The sequence below is a fragment of the Emydura macquarii genome, unplaced genomic scaffold (genome assembly GCF_026122565.2).
Source record: "Emydura macquarii macquarii isolate MOO-44397 ecotype Brisbane River unplaced genomic scaffold, CSIRO-AGI_Emac_v2 contig_1253, whole genome shotgun sequence".
Taxonomy (NCBI): Eukaryota; Metazoa; Chordata; order Testudines; family Chelidae; genus Emydura; species Emydura macquarii.
The window spans coordinates 70,881,703-70,902,288 of record NW_027131390.1 but is presented as its reverse complement, the minus strand read 5'-3'; the positions used below and the strand labels follow the sequence as shown (position 1 = coordinate 70,902,288).

Genomic DNA, 20,586 nt, shown 5'->3' with positions numbered 1-20,586 from the left:
AGTTAATTCAGTCTTTAAAAATGTTCATATTTAAAAAATCACTGTGCCTGTGAAAGGACAGTTCTGAACTATGTGCAGGGCAGCACAGAGGAGGGGGAGTGAAGAGAGATTCATTAACTGACATACATTTTTCTCTGCCTCCAATTGGCTGCTCATAAAAACGTTTCCTTTACCCACCACTGTGTTTTCAGGCTCACCTTGCTTCCTGTTGATTGACGGATGCAGAAACTCTATCTGTGACCTGCTGAAACACTGTATTCTGTGGCATGGAAGATTGTGAATCTTCTTTAATTAATATTATTCCTAGCTAAGTAGTTTCACTAAATTCTTCAGACCAGATTGGCTACTTCCTTGAGAAGTATAAATTTTAAGAGATTTTGGTACCTAGTAGATTCACTACGAAGTTATTTCAGAAAGCGGTCTAATTGCCTTAACAACAATTGTGTTCAGTTTAATTTGTATATATAGGGATTTTAGTATATAAAAGTCAGTATGTGCCATATCTTAAACTAGATACTGCATTCCATGAAGCCTTTTTACAGAAAAGCATGTAGCTAAAGTGTCTTAACGAAGGTTTAATTATACCTGGGAATATGTCTAAATTGTGCCACTCAAAACAGGAATTGTGCCTCTTTAATGAATGTTGTACACAGGAATGTTACCTTTGTAAGAAAATAGGCATTTCAGTAAATTCAAAGAAATTACCTATTTAATGCAGTTTGATTTTTCTAAATTATGTACTATATTGTAAAAGATAGACTTAAAAAAACTAACACATCTCTTACTCTTTAAATCAGAGAATGAAAAGCTGGTTTCGATGCACATTAGCCCTAATGTAATTTGTATCTTTTTTGTGTATTTCACCAAGCTGCAGAATTACTTTGTATAATTTCCCTTAAAAAGATACCTTTGATATGAAATCTAGTGAGTTTCAAAAAGGGAGTTAAAAGTAGTTGTAGGTCCTTCATCTGCCTCTGTCTCTCTGCCAGATTTTGTGGTTTTAAATCACATCCTCCTGTTTTTAAAAATGTTTGGGCTCCCCTTTGATCTTTGACAGACTCACTCAAAAACCAGGAAAACTGACAAAAAAGAGGAGACAGTGAAACTTGACTATACACAGTGTTATCAATTGCAAACTAAGTGGGGAAAACAGGATATTTTTCTTTAATCTTTTATTATTATTCATTGAAGGATTACTTACAGTAATAGGTAAACAAGTTTCATCCAGAATATGATTAAGTTAAGTATCCCTTTACTTGCCATTGATCATTTCCAGCATGAAAAACTAGAGGAGTAGGTGAAATCATCTCAGAATGAAGTACTCTTTGTTCCTTTTACAATAAAAAAGACACGAGATGGGATTTGGCCAATTGTGTGTTTGCAATGTGGTCAAAGAGAATTGTTTCATTTTCCCAGATAAGGAAACATAGGAATTCCTAATGTGCAGTCTGAACGATGTGGTATTCTGTCTTGAAATATGAACGTACATCAGTCCATGGGAAAGTGTGGTAAAACTGCCTGACGGTTTAATTCTTGATGTCGCCCCTTCTAATACACTAAAAGATACCTTCATATTTTCTGCTGCTAAAGTCAGTGTGTATTCCAAGAAAACAGGACAAAGCATGTTTCATATCTTTCTATGCCAATTTCTTTTCATTCTGCTGCCCCAATTTGCCTACCGTTAAAGTACTGGGGGAAAGAGATAAAGAGATTCCTTTGGAAAAGACAGGAGTGTGTGACTGGATTTTTTACTTCCTTCATATCCCCAGGATGTTGTAAGTAGGATACAGAAGCAAGACTCAAATGGTAAATATTCAACAAGGATAATTTTTGTTCCCTTAGCAATTCTCCACATATATACTTGAGCTAATTAGTTTAATCACACATGTAGCCTTTTTTGAAGTAGGTAAATAAGTATTATTCCCAGTTATAAAACGAGGAAGCTGAAACACAGAAATTAACTTGCCTAAGGACAGCCATTGTTCGAGTAAAGAGTAAAAGTCAAGAATTCTTGGTTCACAGTCCTGTTATTTGAGCCTGGTCCTATAAGCAGGACATTTTAATAAGGGCATTCCTCCTTGTTTTTGGCCACACAAAAGGGAATTCAGAGTAGAAACTCCTTCACCTATCTTTGTAGCAAGAATATAGATGGAAAAAGGAGGACACCTATTAAATCTACATTAAACATCCATTAAATCCATGTGTTCAATACATTACAGAATGGATTTAAGATCAGATCACTAATAATACAGTTAAATACAAAAATACATTAATGCAACGTTATAATTCACACATTAAAATCAGGTCACTCAAAGTCGTTGTTCACATAGCAACCGTAATTCAGGCATCTTATCCTCTCACGTTTCTTTACAATGCCTATTAAGTGACTGAATAAGTGGTATTGGTGTCCTTTAATGCCTGACTGGTACTATGAGCAAAACTTACAGAACATAGTTCACAGTATTAAAACCATTCAGAAGCAATTCTTTTTTACCTCACTTAAACTTTTACAGGTCTCTGACTGAGGGGCCAATACCATGAAATAAGTGTTGTATTTCAATGTGCACACATAAATCTGAAGACTTGTAGTCATGGCTCACCTAAACTAGTGTGCTTATTTCAGTAATGCTATGTTCATTGATTTGTACTTATTCTAAACTAATTGTTTTTTCCAAACATTCATTCCACACTTAAGATTACTTGCACATCAAGTTTCAGCCTTAAGAACAAAACAGTCTTTAAGCTATCTGATTGTGAAAATGAGTCTTATGTTTTGCAACCAGTGCACAATAAATACATTTTTCATTCTCCATCCCCAGATATCTCAAAGCAGCCAAATGGAATTTTAATATGTGTGCGCGTGCACACACGCTCTCCTCAAATGTCACCTTTCGGCTAAAAGCAAACCTCAGTGTCTTTCTATGGCCACGACTCCCTCTGCTTTGAATGCTGTGTAGGCATAATATTCACCTGTGGAAAGTGGGTGTAAAATGCTACCAGATCAGGATGATAATATTTTACACTTACTTTGCAGTTTGTAAATGACTGGAGGAATGTACCTTTAGAATCTGAAATCCCAGATCTCACCCTTTGCAGTAATGGATACCTAACTGCTTGGTCTTTTACTGCTATTTGTTGATTGTCTCAGAGGGATGTCTTTACTTGGCACTAACAGAGTCATGACAAAATTAAACTCGTGTTACATTCTGAGTTATTGTTATAATAGATCTGGGTTAGTATATCTTTTCTTGGATATATTATCTTTGTCATCTTACAGAACTGCAAGGAGTTTGCTTTGTGGTATCTCTCTCTACTTTTCTTTAACATAAGGAGTGTTTATGTGTGATGACTCGTGTTTTCCATACATGTTGACAATAGAGAATTTTGTATTCCAGTGCACCAAATTGATATGAATCAGAAATAATTTCATGCTGCTTTTCTGTGATATGATGCCACATGCTAACATGTATGTGTGAAATTTATGGAGGGCCAGCATACTGAATGTTTGTATACTGCTCAGTCTCTTTTGTTGTGCAACTATAAGAGCTAGGTATTATTATAGGGTCTATATTGTGGCTCCTTAGTCTGCTTTGTGCTTAGATTGATAATCAATCTGCATCGCCTTACTGGACTTTTACTTGTATTAACATCTTGTTCATTTGTGGCAAAAAATAATCCTGTACAAAGTCCTTGGAAGATCTAAAAGAGAAAACTTTAATAATAAAAAGAAGATTCTACACCTATTGCTATATCCCCGTCCTAAGTGTCTCATAAAAATCTCTCAGATATTGATTTTCTTTGTAGATCAAGATTCACATTATTGTAAGTAAACTTTGTATTGGTTTTCTCATTCTTTTCTGTGTGCAATTTCCCTGTAAAGAAAGCCCTAAGACTCCTTCCACTGTGATTATGATATTGTCCCACTTAGAAACAAAGATGGAAATTTCTGTTGGTTTTTATTCTTTTTCTCTCTCTCTCTCTATATGAGACTAAAAGCCGAAAGTTTAGTTGGTTTCTATGAGGCGACCATATAGAGGCTTAAAACTGCTTTTTGAACACCATGCCTACAATTACTGGTCTAGCTGGAAATCATAAATCACAGTTACAGAGTGCCTTGACACACTAGGCAAGAACTGTGCTGCTTATTTGAAAACAATAGAAAAACTGCCACCTCAAGGAAAGGAAGAAAACGAGACTTACACACGAGCTCAACTTCATGTATTGAAATGAATGGGACTACTCACAGTGTTTAGTTAAGCATGCACGTGAGTCTGTTCAGGATTGGGCCTTATGTTTTTTTTATTGAACAATAATCGTTCAAAATGTAAGGACACAATGTTGACATTGATAACAATTCAAAATAAGGTAACCATAATGCTTCACAATACTTACTTCTTTCAGTGTACAAAGATTAAAAATGAACACTTGCATGTGTCTTCCATTGTGCTGCCTTTGATATAGCTAAAACCGTAAGCCTGCAATCTGTTCTGTGCCCATAGATCTGTGGCCCTGTAGGGAGCCCCAATGATTTTAATGAGACACTATTATGCCAGTGAATGGGTTTACCTGCATGAATCAGATTGCAGGTTTGGGGACTAAAGTGGATTCACACTCTAAATGTGCAAACCATTATACATGTAATTGATGTTATACACAGGAGTAGTCTTACTAAAGTCAGAGGTTCTACTCAGATGTAGGTGCAGCAGGGATTACGGTTTGCAGTATTAGACCCTTGTGCTGTCCCCTCACCCTTTGATGCTGTGTTGCATTTATGAAAATCACTCTGGGACTCGTGATACTTTTAGGAAACATTTAACTTTCCCTTACCATAAATTTAAATTAAGAATTAAGGGTTTTTTTGGGGGTTTTTTTGGGCGGGGCAGGGGGAGGTTGGAAAATTAAATACATTACTGACTATCAATTCAGATTTCACCTTTCCAAGTGTAACTGTAAGACCATCCATAAACCCTAACTGTAGGCTCACCAACTTTTCCCAAGGACCTCACTAGCACAGAGTGGTTACTTGTACTGTATGCCAGTGGAACAAGGAGATTCCATTTAGCATTCTCCAATAGTATTTTTGAGTTGCTAACATGGGGTTGACTTATTTTCAGGCTCATTAAGAGGCATGTTCCTGACCTCAACCAAGGAACGTCTCATAAACTAGAGAAAGTGCCTGCCCTCTTTCCTTTTAGACTGTAGCATATATACTTACTTTTGTGGTATATAAGGCTCTTTCTGGCTGACTTCAAAGACTGAAACCAGGGGAGAGCTGTAAGGGAGTGAGTGGTGTAAGCTCCCCACCTTACACTGGTTCAGTATATCTACTTCGGGGGGTTTGCATTGATGTAGCTACTTTGTGTAGGCACAATGGGCAAAAATCCCTTATGCAGACCAGCCCTTAGGCTCTCCACATCTGCTGCAATAAATAACAGAAGCTCACAAAGTACTAGAGGTTCATTAAGTTACCTTAACTGGCAAAAGGAAACTATTGTTCAATTCGCTCTGGGGGTGGGGAGGGGGATTCTATAACTGAGCATTTAATCTAAAATGAAGAATTGCAAACCAGTGAGGTATATAGTATACCTGGTACCCTTATCACCAGCCCCATCTGAAGGGATGTCTTACAGCTTTTGTTAGAAAATGAAAGTGAACTTGGCTATTCTGTAGTTTACATTGTGCTCTAAAATGTAACAAAAGGTATCATCTGCTTCCTTCAGGCTGAGCCTGATTTACCTGCATATTATGTTAGAAATCACAGATGTAAATTCTAATTTTTTGAGGAAACATGATGCTCTTTTACCTGCTGCAATGTAATTGGATAATGCATGTATAAATGACTTGTTTAGCCTGCCAATGAATGTTGCTAATGCCTTATCAACAACAAAACAACAACAAAAAAGCGTATTTTTTGTTTTTATTTTTCCTCAGAGGCAAATCCAAACAGTGTTAGATTTGGGAAACTTTACTGAAAAGCATTTTCTAATAGATCTCTGAAGAAGTGCAATTGTATAATTATTGTTCAGTGCATACAGTCCATTGTCTCCATCACTCTGTACACTGCTGCTCTTAGTGCTTGTTCTAATAAATCTCAATGTACACTGTTTAAGCTGCTGTAACTTCTGTGGTTTGATTTGTTAGTACAAGATCGTTTCAGAAAACCAAAAAAAACTGTGCATATCTTTACACCATTGTGTGAATGTATTGCTGAATGCTGGCCCGCAGTTTGGAGGATACATTGTACAGATTGTTAGACCCAAATTAAAAAATAATTCATTTTTAGAGTTATATAGTTGTGACAGGTGTAACACTAAAGCAGCTCCCTTCCTCAGGAGCACTCTCTGATGACATTTTAGTCTGTACTAACTTTTCCCACTGCAGAATAACCTTCATATAGGAACTCTTTCCCCAGCATGCCTTTCCGAGGCTGGCACTTTAAATTTTGGCAGAATCTAACAACTGCATCTTAAAGTAGCTGATTTTGCAATTGGCAGTTGCTGGCTATATCTTTTTGTTACATTTGATAATTACCTGTTTGTGTTTCCTCCCCAGTTGTCATTTTTATGGATAAGGGGATTCTTGTGTGTGTCTTAAGTTTTATGGGAGGGTGTAAGAAAGTGGTATCCTTATATTGGCATAAAAACATATTAGCTTTTGGCTTTTTCCCACAGAAGTAATAAAATGTACAGAATGGAACTGACCCATTACAATTTACTTCTGGAATTGCACAATCCTTAAAAATCTATCTAATTTTTAATAATGTAATTAAAATTGAGTCATAGTTTGTAGAAAACAAGAAGATTTGTTTCAGAGCAGGACTTAAGATATTTGAGTATTTCTTGGCATTGTGAAATGTACAGGAGTTCAAACAGGCTCCTGGAGTGCTGCCCAGATGGAAACACCAGAGAATGACAGTTGTTTTGTCCAAGCTTGGCAATGCTGCTGCTATGATGCAGAGCACATATCTAAGCTCATCCAAATATATGCCACATGCTTGTGTATTGAAAGTGTTCTCTGTTACTTCAATGGAGTTATTCAAGATGTACAGTAGTTTAGCTGAGATCCCAGAATCTGGTCCTGAATGTCTTACAGCAAATTTTATCCCACTTCAGTGATCACCACTCAGCAAAGATGTTGTGCATAAGCTAAGTGTGAAAAGTCACCCGTCAGATTTAATTGACTGAAAAACAGTCTTGGGAACTAGATTAAGAAAAGAGAGGACCTTGAAGCAGTGCCATTAAGATGCTGCTATAGTCTTGTAACATGATACCTAATCCAGCATCAGGACTACTTTTTTCTTAAGCATTGAAGCTGTACCACAGGTTTCCATTAGCGCTGCTAAGTAATGATCTGCTTTTGACATTTTAATAATGGTCATAGCATCAATCACTTGTTCCAAATGATTACAGATAAAACCATGATTACCAAGACAGACTAGAAGCCATAACTCTTCAGTATGAATATTTTGGATTTGTCTACAAAGCTAGTACCTATAACCTCTTCCAAATTAGAAAAATCCATAATCTCAAAAAAGGTGGGGACAAGATCCAAAACAGCTAGGAAACCAAGTTACAAATGGAGATACCTGTGATCAAAAGGAACAAAATAACTTAAAAATAAACTATGCAATTAAAACAAACAGACTACTAACCTTATTCAGAAAAAGAAAAAATCAGATCTTGAGTTATTTCCAATGTGTGATCAGACTGAATCTGCACCATGAGAGACACGAGGAATACCAATGACCTCTCATCCATGAGGAGTCCTCTAATATCACCTGTTGCTTCAAATACAGAGGCCCTCTTTAAAGATAGGTATTAATAAATTGCACTCCAGCTTCCTTCAGAAGATTAGATAAAATGGCTAAATTCCATTGCTTCACCAGTTTTCTTATGTGGGGTTTTAACACAGGAGAGAAAAACATTCGTAAAAATAGGAATATTATTGTAAAGCCACAAATACTGGCAGGAGACCCCAAGTGTCTGAAAATACTTTATTTTTAAAAAAATTGATCAGATCATAGGTTCATGGGGATCCCTTTAAGTCTTTCCTTAAATAGTCAGTAGCGGAGAGGCTGGCATCAACAGAGGTCATGTAGGACAAGGACAAACTTAACTCTTCTTCACCTCTGGCATTTAAGTGGAACCAGGTCTTGCAATAAGCTGCAAACCACAGACAACAGAATCATCCAGAAAGTGTGTCTCTTCATGATTAATAAGCAGCCTATGTCATTGTTCTGATAGAATCACTAATAGGATAGGCTGTGACTGAAATGTGCTTCACCGCCCTTACGTTCTCTGTGCCTAAGTGGGAGAAGCCATGCACCTACCTAATAAGGTGGTCTTGGGTCATGGAAAAACAAAAGTTTGAGCTACAGCTGGTGCAGTTATATTAGGTACTGAATTAGGTCTTTTGACTTCCCATCACAGGAAGGTGGACACACCTGATCTCAAAAGTTTTAGACTGTGGGTGGCAACTGGGAATTGAAACCAAAAATAAGAGGCTCATTGGCTCAAGTCCTCAAAGATATTTAGATGCCTAACCCCCACTGCAATCATTGGAAGTTAGAAGCCTAAATACCTTTGAGATCTGGGTCATTGTGCCCAAAGTGCTCAAGATATTTGAACACATAAATAGCTTGTTCCTTACACAGCTTTGGATAGATCTGGAACTCTGCACTCTTCTATAGATGTGTATTTACTGTAAATCCCATCCTACAAATAGCTGTTTCTAATTTTCAAACCTGTTACTTTTCAGACATTTTCAAATAAGACAACATAATCTTCACTGAGACTTGTGTATGTCACATTTGACCTTTTGAGGTTTCTATCTGCTAAAAAATATTTTATTGTAGTTTGACAGAGTGAACTGTGACATGGGGGTAGGGGGAGGGAAGGAAGGGAAAAACAGGACAAAACCAGGTAGCTGTAGGGTGGTCCAGCTGGAGCCAATCAACCATAATCTCTGCAGAGGCTGATGGGAATGGGAGGGGTCTCTGGCCTATATAAGGTAGCTCCAACTGGCTGGGGAGGGATGAGAGAGAGAGATTTGTTGGTTGGAGGGTGTGACTTTTGCTTCCTTAAGAATGGCTTCATTAAAGCTGGAGGTGTGAGGACTGATAAATAGCCAAGGAGGGCTACAGTGGAGCCTCAGAGTACTGGAGAATTACAGACCCTTGCAAAGGAAGGTACTGTACCAGGGAAAGTGTGGGCACAGGTTGGGCCTGCCTCCCTTTAGAGACTTGAATATTGGGGTTCCTGAAAGGGGAAAAAGGTTTTAAATGCAACTTAAGAAACGTGGAACATGCAGAATTTACGGAATTTGGGGCCAAAAGTAAGACAAGTGTTAAATTCTGGTAAAATAAGTACCAGTACACCTGTATTTTAGGTACTGCTACATTCTCTGGCTTCCTTCCCCCTCCTCACACTTCCTCCCCACATTTTTGTGGTGGTCAAGTTAGTTTAGGCCAGCAGTCAATCTGTGACAGGTGACAGGTAGCTAAATGCTTAGTTGTAACAATCTGTAAATGATTCAGTTCTTTAGTGTAGATGGGCCATTACTCCCTTGACATTAGTCTGATGGAAAAAGCTTTTCTTTATAAATAAAGTTTTTAAATATATACACGAGGCATCAAGATTTTGCAATGAAAAGACCTTTACATGTTTTGTGAGTTTAAATACAAGCACACAATCTGTTTCAACTCTCTCCTTTGAGGTAGCTGCTGTTGTATTTCTTACTGATAAACACTGTGCAGCCAGTGCCCTCATCTGGCCATTCAAGATACTACATATAAAATTAAGGTGAGTATTGAGAAAAATTACTAGGGACATTTTATACTCTTGTCAGTGTAAGGTCTATTAATTTGTAAGAACAGTGTAAGATCTGTATCATTGTAAAAACTTATACTAGGAAACACTTCAAGCTAGTAGTTTTTGCAGTTCTGTGTGGATGCCCTCTGAATAGAGAGGCTTGTCTCTGTGGGAGCACATATAAAACTGCCACCAGAACACACACTCATTGGTCTCTTCTGTCTTTCCTTTTCAATGTTAATGTATCTGGCTGGACTAAGCAAGCATGGAAGAGGTTAGAGGGAAGCTAATAGTGCAACTTGTTTCCCCTCCCTACCAATCCAGAAGATCCCCTGTTCCACAGGTGATAAACATGGAAGGAGAGGTGGGAGGTGGCTGGGCTCAGCCAGATCACCTACACCCAGAAGTCAAAGAGCAAACCAAGCAAGTAACTTGCGTACATGACTCCTCCATGTCATGCAACCTTCCGCCCCTGAAATATTTATATTAAAGCTGCAGCTTTTAATATCCAGATTGCTGTGTAACAGTCGTGCTGTAACATGGGACACATTGGCACAATACCCAGCCTCTTCTAACTAAATATTACATGAGATGTTAACCAAATGCAGCATCACAACCTATTCTGAGACCCATGCAATAGCTAACAGATGTTAGAAAAGCTCTAACAAACTCGTTACACTTCTCTTTAGGCTTACAAAGCAAGGAATTGTATCAAGCATTAATTTCCAGCCAGAGTACCTGAAATAAGTGTATATATTTTTCAACTAAATTAGATTGCTGACTATTTACTCCAATTAAAAACCAGTTTATTCATAAACAACAAAATATTGTTTAAGAACTAGGCTTCTGAGTATAGCTTTTCTGAATGGCTGAAATACAAGGCATATATTCTCTCTTTGCACCAGTATTGAATAGTTGCATTCTGATTGCATATCACTCTACTGTTACATCTGGTTATGTCTGCATTCACCGGTGTAACAAATGTATTCCCCAAATACAGTACTGTTAACATGCATCCCATTTCTTGGAATGTTTGACCGAACTAGTAAAATAAGATGAGAAATACCAGCTACAGCAGTTAACCTTAAACAATTTATTAAAGAACAGCTAATGACATTATAGATATTTGATGAAGAGGGCAGTGATTTTCCTGTAGCCATTTCATTGCTTTCAAGTTCTTTTCTCAGATAATGGGTTTAAAAGGCCACTCACACCATGAAGTAAAAATAAAATGGGAACATTCATAAAACACCATGCCCATCTTTTAAAACATCTCTTCAAAATCATTTCCATTGGGTTATAAACAGCAACAGAATATGCTCTTCAAGGGCCTGGCCCTGCAAGCAGCACACAATCCCCAACTCCCATTTAAAAATTATGGTGTTTGGGGACACTGTAGGAATGGCCTTCCTATGGCTACCATCTTGGATGTCTGTGCTCTTTAACTTTGGTATAAAATTTATCATTCTGCCTACAGGTTTTCCATAAGGGAGCATTTACGTTTCAGTAAGTATGCAAGCAGTAACTGAATTTCCTCACTGCTTGACCATAGTGGGAGCTAAATATTGTAAAACAATCCAAAATGAAAACCTTATAACTGACTCATTTCAAAGCAATACATAATTTAAAATGGTGTTTGCAAAGTGACTTAAACATAGCCCAAATAAATTTGAACTACATACATGAGAAAACATCCAACTTGGAAATATCTTTTAAGTTAAATCTTTACCAGAAGATTTTTTTCTATTTCAAGTTTATTTTCTTCCAGCCATGATCTTTAAATACTGTAATGCATTGTGAGCAGCATTGTTGTGAGCACTACCCCAAGAAATCCCAGTACCATGGCAAACTGTGACTGGATTGGTTGAGAGTTCAGCAAGACATTGGTACTGTCCATTCACACTCAGCTCCTCTGAAATTATATAAGCAAAAAATGATTAGCTCACCATTATGCCTTGTATTAGTTATTGCACAAGTTCCCTTGTTTCCCCAAAACTTTTCCAAGTGACCTGTAGTAAAATCACTTACACAACCACACTGTGACTTTGTCACTTATTACACAGAATATTTTCCAAAACACTTATGGGTGGAAAGTTTATAAAGGATAAGGACAGAATGACTATACTCTTGAATGACCCATCCACCTCATTCTGCTCTTGCTGTGCAGCATATGTAGTTATTTTGATAGTAATGCTGGAGAGAATTATTGGAAATATCAACGATGTGGGTGTCAAGTATTTTTCAAAATTCTAACCGTGCTAGATGCATGTAAATTACTTACTACATATCACTAAAATGTGAGTGAAGATTTTACTCAGTCTTAGCTTTTGTACTATCATGATTTCTTATTAATCAGGACATCTCTCTTTGGAGGGTTAAGAATAATATGTACATTGCCAAGAGTCTGTGTAGTCCAGACTGCATATACTTTGTTCATCTTAATAATGCAATAAAAAATGAGTGGTAGCTGCCATACAAGATTGTAGTATCTGCCTTTCCTAGTTACACGGTTGTGTCACAGCTCAGAACATGAGATTTAAAAAGAGAAATAAAAACCAGAATAATGGAATGGAAAAATTTACAATTCCAGCTAGACTGACCAAACTTCTGAAATCATAAGTGGGGATGTGAAAGTGGTTCTTATGTTCCTAGCCATAAATAATGGCAAAATCTAGGCTTGGATGCCTCTGTAGTTATAGTAATTTAGGCCCCAATCAGAGTCATGTGGGCAAACCATGACTTTAGTGGGGCTGCATGTGACTGCAAGGTCCACCCATTTATATCAAGTGCAGGCTCAGTGCCTTAGGTCAAAGTTTTCCTCATGCTGTATAAGCAGAGCTCCCATTTAACATCACTGCATGGTTTGCTTCAGTGTGTATCAGAGAGAAGGAATGTATCCTTCATGTATTACAACACTAACATACCAAAAGTCATACCTATATTCAGATATGTTATATCAAAACCTTGTTCTTCTGCAACTTCTCCAAGCAGCTGGACATAGTCTGTATTAGGAATACTAAGTGGACTTCTCTTCAGCAAAGTAACTTTTTCTTCTGATGAGTTCCTTAAGGCATCCCATGTGCATCCTAAATTATTTCCCATTTCATTTCCCTGAAAATATTTGAAAAGGGTTTAGATTTGTTTATATATTAACAAAATGCTGTTCAGCAACAGAAAATCATACAATATTCACTTTAATCTACAAAAACACAGAAAATCCAAACTTCCACACAGCACGTCTAGACAGTATGCCAGTGATTCCTAGCTTTTTTGTTGAATGCCCAGTGATGGAATGGTGCCTGGTTCCCCACTATCCTATTCCGTTATGCTATGCCTTAGCCTGATTACAACTGTCTTACTTTGTCTGTGTTCTCCCTTTCTCTCATTCTTTTAAATATTTCTTATTTTGGTTCCTCTTCTCCCCACAAGCACACCTGGTCCCTTCTCCCTCTCTTCAGCCATGCTCAACTCTTCACTCCTGTTACAAAAGTGAGCAGACAGTAGTGTAGAATGAATTGATGTGTACTGCTGCTTGGGGAAAGCAAAGCAGAGTATGTGCAACTGCCTGATGGTCTCCCTGATACCGTAGATATGCCATGCAAATTTACTGTGAACAAACCTAGTATGTCCCGCATAGTATACTTTAATAGGCCACCATGTCTATTATGTTGCCAGATCACTTAATTGGGCAAATACTTAGTCCACCTGCATGCGTGATGTGTCAAGGTATTATCATTTTATTATTGTACTAAGCAATCAGATTCTAAAACCACTAATCACTTATTTTACTTTTTGTACTTTATTCCCTCTCCCCCACTTAAGTTCTTCAGATTCCTGCTCCCAGAATTCCCTTATGTTATTGGTCAAATAAAAGTTAGGCTCATCTGACATTATGACAAAGGATATCTACATATAACATAGCTCTCTTCTTCCCTCCCATAATAGCTTTGTGTTCTATTCCTTCCCTCTACTGTTTTATCAAATAGTAGAATGTGTTATTTGAAGCCAATTAATAATAGCACAGAGAAAAAATCCTACTTTTATTCATGGCTGTCCTTATACAGTCTCTTCCACCAATGTCATACTTATTATTTGACGCAAATTTGAATGATAGCCCAGAACTTTTGAGTCCATCTAGAAACTGGAACATGGCATATAACTTTGTGATAATGAAAGTATGACCATATTTTGTTGGGTCACAGCTTGAGAATTGTCTGACAGGATCTATGGCACTTATGCTGCTCTGCCCTTTACTTACTAAGGAAATATTGATGCTATCTGGAGAGAAACTGTGGAATTTGGCAAGTAATTTTTCAGCAGCATTTCGTTTTGCTAGTTTCTTAGATGTCCCAGTCCCTGCATAAAGAAACAAAACCAGAGAGTATTAACAAGAGAAAAATGCATTGAGGTGGATTTAGTGGCTCAGAGGACTGATAACTTCATTTGTAGGTTGCTGGTTCAATGTTACCACAAACAGTAAGAAATAAATTGTTACTATCTGACTGCTATTTGAAGGCTTATGTGAAATAAACTGACTTCAATCCTGTTGCTAGTGGACTAGCATTGGGGGGCACATTATTGCAACGTTCTGAGTTCCTGAATCAACAGCTTGTTGATTATCCAAATCTGTGGATAAGTAGAATTTGGTCTTCAGACATGTTTGGGTTGCACAAATAGATTCACGTTATAAAACTAAATAACGACACACACACTCCTGCAGCTGACTCTTACTCAAATTTTCCTTCTTTTGAAAGAACTGTAATACAATTGAAAGGTACTTAGTTAAGAGACCTGAGGACTGAAGTCTTCTATTTGTACTCAGAACAGGTAGAGGATCTGAAATTGTGCAAGTTCTCACATTGTTCTTCCAGAATAACTCGGTTCTGAACTGAAGAGATCATCTCCTGTAGTGAAAGAATACTTCAGTCTATAAGTCTAGTTAGTGCTGGGATACTCTGCTAAGACTACCAATATTGGTGTTAGTTAATAATTGCAAGGGTGATGGTTTTGTGATACCTGTTTACTAACAACTAGACTAAAATCAACCCACTTCATGTAGACCACCAAAGAGACATCAGATAGTAACACTTTAATCACCAGCCAGCTGTTCTGGATTTAAATGGGTGACCCACTTCACTGAGCAATCCACCTGACTTGAATTCAATCTGCAAGTCTCCCTATAAATGCAATGTTAACCACTGACTGTTACAGGTATTCATTGTTCCTAGAGTATTTATCTGTTCTAGTTTTATGAAGTACACTAAGGAAACACAGTTCAGAATGTGTTTTATAGTAATTTAAAGAGCAGGATTCTCCCAGAGATTCTATTAAAAGAAAGTAAACTTCCAATTTCTCAGGTGTAAGAAAAACACATTAAGCATTTAAAAATTTAGGGCCAGATCAGATATTTGCCTCTATCATTTAATATTGGGCTTCAAAGCTGGAGGTTAATATCTGTTCTAAGGAGGAAGACTGTGTATTGCACTTACAGGAAGTATTTCAAACTGCTTTCCCTGCTCACCAGCTCCTTCCCATAACTTCACAAAGCCTAAATTCCATGAGAATGTCACTAAGCACAATCAAGGAGTACTCCCCTGCACAAAATATTCTAAAAGTCGCCGCTGTCAGAGCAACCTCTCTCAATCGACCGAGTGAAGACCCACTCAGTCAATCCAGAAGTCAACGCAGTAAAACCACCCCCTCAAGTAGCGTAGCGCTGTGTCAACAGAAACACTGTTTCCGTCGGCACAGTGCAGTGAAGACACCACGCAGAAGGGAAGCACAGCGGTTGACGGGAGCTATGCAAACTACACAGAGTAGCTGTGTAGCTTGTGTAACTTGCGTTGACTGCTGCTGAATCGTCCGGTAAGTGTTTCAGCCCTAGTCTACAATCTCATGAAGATAGGTTATTCCCAACTAACCAAATACTGGTTACTAGGCTGAAAGATTGGTCAGGAATAACCTGTGAGGAAATTCTACACTTAACTCTAGAGTTTACAAGAGTTAAGTGTGAATGCAAAATTTTTGCAGGTTATCCAACATACATAATGCCTGAGTGTCATGCAGCAAATACATGTTGAGAAAACTACTATATATTTGCATGCTATGTGATAATCATGTATTTATTTAGTTTATTTTTCTAAATGTTTTAGATGCAACATTTAAATAGCTTGATTAAAACTCCTATGTGCTAACGCTATTTAGAATATCAGTGCAATGTATTCATGCGTTCTCTTGCCCATTTCAAGATAATAGGAGAGCACTGTCATGCAGGTTATCACTTATCCTAATACTTAAAAGCACTACAACTCTGCATTTTAAAATTTAACACTAACTTGCAGCATTTACAAGTTAAATAATGGAACACTTTTTTTAATATGGTCTCTTCATTAATATTAAAACTGTAATCATATCCTCCCTGTCCAAAAGTTAACAGCAAATATTTTAGGTGTGCCAATGATGCATTTTGTATATCACGAACCTGCTTTAAAAAAAGCATCAACAGCTACAATATTAAGATTATTTTAATAAAATGGGGGGAAGGGAAAGGCTACACCCTCAATTTGTTCTGAACTGATAGTTAATTTGCATATGTAATCAAGTTCTAAATTTGCTACATTTTGTGTTTAATTTAAAAAAAAATCATATATACCAGTTTCTACAAATGTTTCTATTCTGCAAGTCATTGTAAACTCCCTCTTGTGAGGAGGCCCCGACTCATGCACAAGTGAATATTCAGGAAGTCTCCATCCCTTCTGAACAGCCAGTTCCTAGAGAAACAGAGGTTAGACCTGACTAATAAAAAGGATTTTGCTTTGGTCTGTCTCTAAACTTCCCTTTCAAACAGCTACCATCTTTGTTTAGCAAAACTCATCTATTTTTCAAACATTTACCACCATAATACTGTACATATTTCAGTAATAGATTGAGGAGCACACAATATATTGATGTGGCAAAACATAGGGCTATATGTTGCCCAAAAGGACACTTTTACCAGAAGTCAAAGTAGAGATGGGGACAAACAGAAAAAACTGAACTGTTCTATTCTTTGCAAATACTAGCAGCACATCTAAAAGCCTCCAAAACACTAGTAAATTACATTTTAAAGCTCTGTGTTAGACAGCCTTTTAGGCTAAAAATGAAAGGACAAAAGGATGTTATCCTCTGCCCTTCACTCTTCAGGCTGCCAAGAGTTGGAGTGCCAGGTAAAAGACAGGGACCAGGTCCTGTTCAGAAAAGTTAAGAACCAGCTTGAATCTCCGCTGTTGAGTCAAACTTGAAGTTTTAAGGCTTGAATAACTACTACCTCCTTCTTTAATTGTTCTGAGCTATTAAATTCAGTTCTTTTAATTTCATTTTTAATATGACTGTCCCAATTAGATTACCAATTTGGCAAAGCCAGACATCTTAAAGTAAAGAATCAATTAATAAAACCAGTGATACGTTCACTATCACATCATGCAATACTTTAACCACAGTAGTAAAATAAAAACACAGCTGCAGAGTAATAGAAAAAATCAGGGTGGATTGATTTAAATTGATGTAAATCACCATGAGAAAATAATTGATTTAAATCAATATTCCCATTGATACTACTACACACCGTTATTAAACAATGATGCAAAGCTGATCATTAAAACATGTTAATTTACAACTCAGTACAGCATTTTACATCATCTAGGAGGGTATACTTTGTGTAATTTTGTAGATAGCGTTATTTTTATTTATTTAGGAAATAGTACATAATACTCATTACCTGTGTCAAGCTGCAGATGCAGCAGCAGTACATTTAAAAATAGTAAGAACTAAATCTCATACACAAACACAATAGCACTTATTTTATTAAACTAAATCTTAAATGTTATAAATGTTTCACATTTGCAATTGCAGCAGTCTGAGTTGCCAGCTGACCACTGTCCTTTTAAAAAAATGTTAAATGTTCAAATTTTATTAACTCTTAACAGACAAGTCATCACAACACTAAATGTACGCTGTCCTTAAAACTTCTACAACTAGTTCTCATCTTCCCCACTCCCACTGTAATTTTTATTCATAGACTGAAACAGAAATACAAGTTTTCCTGCTTTTTCAACTCCTAGTCGATTTCTTAGCTTTGAGTGAATAATACCAAATGTTGAGAATATTCTCTTTGTGCCTGCAGAGGAAGCTACTGCTGTGAAAAGTTAGAGTTCCTTCAGTTGCTAAGCTGTTTCAAGGTGCCTGGCTAATGATTTCCACCAATTCAGGGGAGTGACTTTGTTCAAAACATCATCAGTAAACATGTTCTGTTTAAACAGTTTTGCTCCAGCCCTGAAATTTATTATGACTGGCATAACTGAGGAGTGACTTTGAGATGCCCATGCCATGGCAGCAGCATCTTCAGAAGTTAGGCATCTACTTTTATATCTGGGGTCAAGAATAGTGCTTGATCCATCGCTTCTTCATTGCCTGCAGTTTAACTTTCTGGTAAGGTATTTCTTCAATGTCTCGAAGTGTCTTCCAAACTTTGACAGCATCAGCAATGCAGCAACAATTTCTCTGAAGTTTGTTTAAGGCTATGGATAGGCTATGGATCTTCTACATTCCTTTTTAATCCAATGTTAGATACTTTGGATGAGATACTTCCCTCTATTTTATCACTATTTTCTTCATAAAATTGTATGAGAATAGGCCAGTTCTTAATACATTGTTCCAAACACTCAACCACAGAATTCTATCGAACATCTTGAGGGAGAATTAGTTTGGATCCACTTGCTCTCTTCAGTGAAGCTGAAGCAAAATGGTTGTTACGGAAGCATTTTGCGACTTCAACAACATTTTATTTTATTCCTGGAGAAGACGCACTTAAGTCTTTGGCTAAAAGATGCATTAAATGGGCACTGCAGCCATATGTTAAGGCGCATGCTTCCATTTCTTCTTCTAAGTATCTTCTCATCTTTGCCATGTTTGCAGCATAGTCTGTGACACAACTGCACACATGAGTTGAATTTTGTTCATAGTTTATTACAGCTTTCACTGCCACTTCTTTTAAATATTCTGTTGTGTGGGCATTTCCCGATGTAATTTATTCTAAAAGATATGCAACCCCATCTTCTGTTGTCACACAGGCACATATTACTGGATCATTGTGTACATTGCTCTACCTATCAAGGCTTAAACTGGAAATTTCCCCTCAGTATTTCTTGCACACTGTTCAAGTTCCTTCTCATACATTGTCTCTAGCAACCTTCCACCAATGTCTGCTCTACCAGGTGGAGTGTAGCCTCGTCATAAGAACTCAACCATGTCAATGAAGTTTATTGTTAACAACAATGTGAAAAGAAGAACTTGTGGCATAAATGAACCAAGCAATCTTTTCATCTATAGGGTCTTGTTGGTATTTGCTGGTCCTTACTACAAACCCATCCATGGTGGTGGTTTTACTAGATGATTTAAATCTTTTGCTTGCTACTAGAGCCATTAATTCATTTTTGAGACGTTTAGCATGTACGTTTAGCATGTTTGTGTTGAGATTTAATTAGAACTTCTTTTTTTAAACGAGAGAGAAATTTAGTATTTTCTTGGTTGGTTTTTTTTTTTAAATTGATTTTTTTATCCACCCTGGAAAAAATACAATTCTATTCATGCTGACAGTGAGCTTTTTTTTGACCTGGTAGTAAGACATACCTTTCAACTAAAGTTTCTCTGTTTATAGCTCTTGAAGAGCAGAATGTTACATAAATGAATTATTTTAAAGCAGATAAATGTGTGTGTGTGTGTGTGTGTGTGTGTGTGTGTGTGTGTGTGTGTGTGTGTGTGTGTGTGTGTGTGTGTGTGTGTAAAAACATCTTGACTATATTTATTCCAGTTTTTAAAAGCAGTGGTCAAGAAATGTAGTTTCAAGGATTTCTTCATTACTGAAAATTGTTCTTGTTAAGGGAAGTGCATGTCTTAAGCTAAGCTTTCTGTACCATTGACCTTATATGTCTATGGGAAAAAATTAAACAAGAAGCACCCAAAATCTTATGTCCAGTAGGAGATTTTCAGTTTTTGATTCTTTCTTACAACTAGTCATTTGTGAACAAACTGTGAGATTCTTCAGAGCTATGAAAGTAAACTTTGGTCAAAACACTGCAAATGGCTTCACTTAACATGAAGCCCCCTCAAAGTCAATGGAACAACTTATGCTTTAAGCACAAGTCTTCAGGGTTGGGTGTCTGGCTCAATCCCACTAAGCACTGAGCACTCGAGTCTCAATCCAGCAAGGCATATGTGGTTGAGTACTTGGCTGGATTGGAGCCAGAGTGCACAGCACTCTGTATTTAGACCTCAAGGGGCTCAATCCTAAAGTGTTGAAACTAGCACTTAATGCATGAGCGCAGTCAGCTTAACTTCAGTACCCAGAAAGATAATGGAGCAAATAAGCAATCCATTTGTAAATACCTAGAAGATAGTAAGGTGATAAGTAACTGTCAACATGGATTTGTCAAGAACAAATCATGTCAAACCAACTTGAGCTTTCTTTGACAGGGTAACAAGCCCTGTGGATTGGGGGGCGGGAAGCAGTATGTGGTATATCTTAAGTTTAGTAAGGCTTTTAATACTGTCTTACACGACTTTTTCATAAACAAACTAGGGAAATACAACCTAGTTGGAACTACTATAAGGTGGGTGCATAATTGATTGGAAAACGGTTCCCAGTGAGTAGTTCAGTCAAGCTGGAAGGGCATATCAAGGGGGGGTCCTGCAGGGATCAGTTCTGGGTCTAGTTCTGTTCAATATTTTCATCACTGATTTA

At 37.2% G+C, this 20,586-nt stretch overlaps 1 protein-coding gene across 2 annotated transcripts in view; it reads right to left on the bottom strand.

Moving 5' to 3' along the window:
* Positions 1–10,887: 10,887 nt before the first annotated feature.
* PRKRA (protein activator of interferon induced protein kinase EIF2AK2) overlaps positions 10,888–20,586 on the bottom strand; it is an 18,265-nt gene continuing 8,566 nt past the window's right edge. For both annotated transcript variants that reach the window (XM_067549170.1, XM_067549169.1), the window contains exons 5-8: positions 16,462–16,579; positions 14,068–14,165; positions 12,746–12,920; positions 10,888–11,721 (exon numbers count right to left, since the gene is read on the bottom strand). In XM_067549170.1, coding sequence (XP_067405271.1) covers positions 11,564–11,721; positions 12,746–12,920; positions 14,068–14,165; positions 16,462–16,579 — 549 coding nt within the window. In that variant the 3' untranslated portion in view covers positions 10,888–11,563. The remainder of the gene's footprint in view (positions 11,722–12,745; positions 12,921–14,067; positions 14,166–16,461; positions 16,580–20,586) is intronic.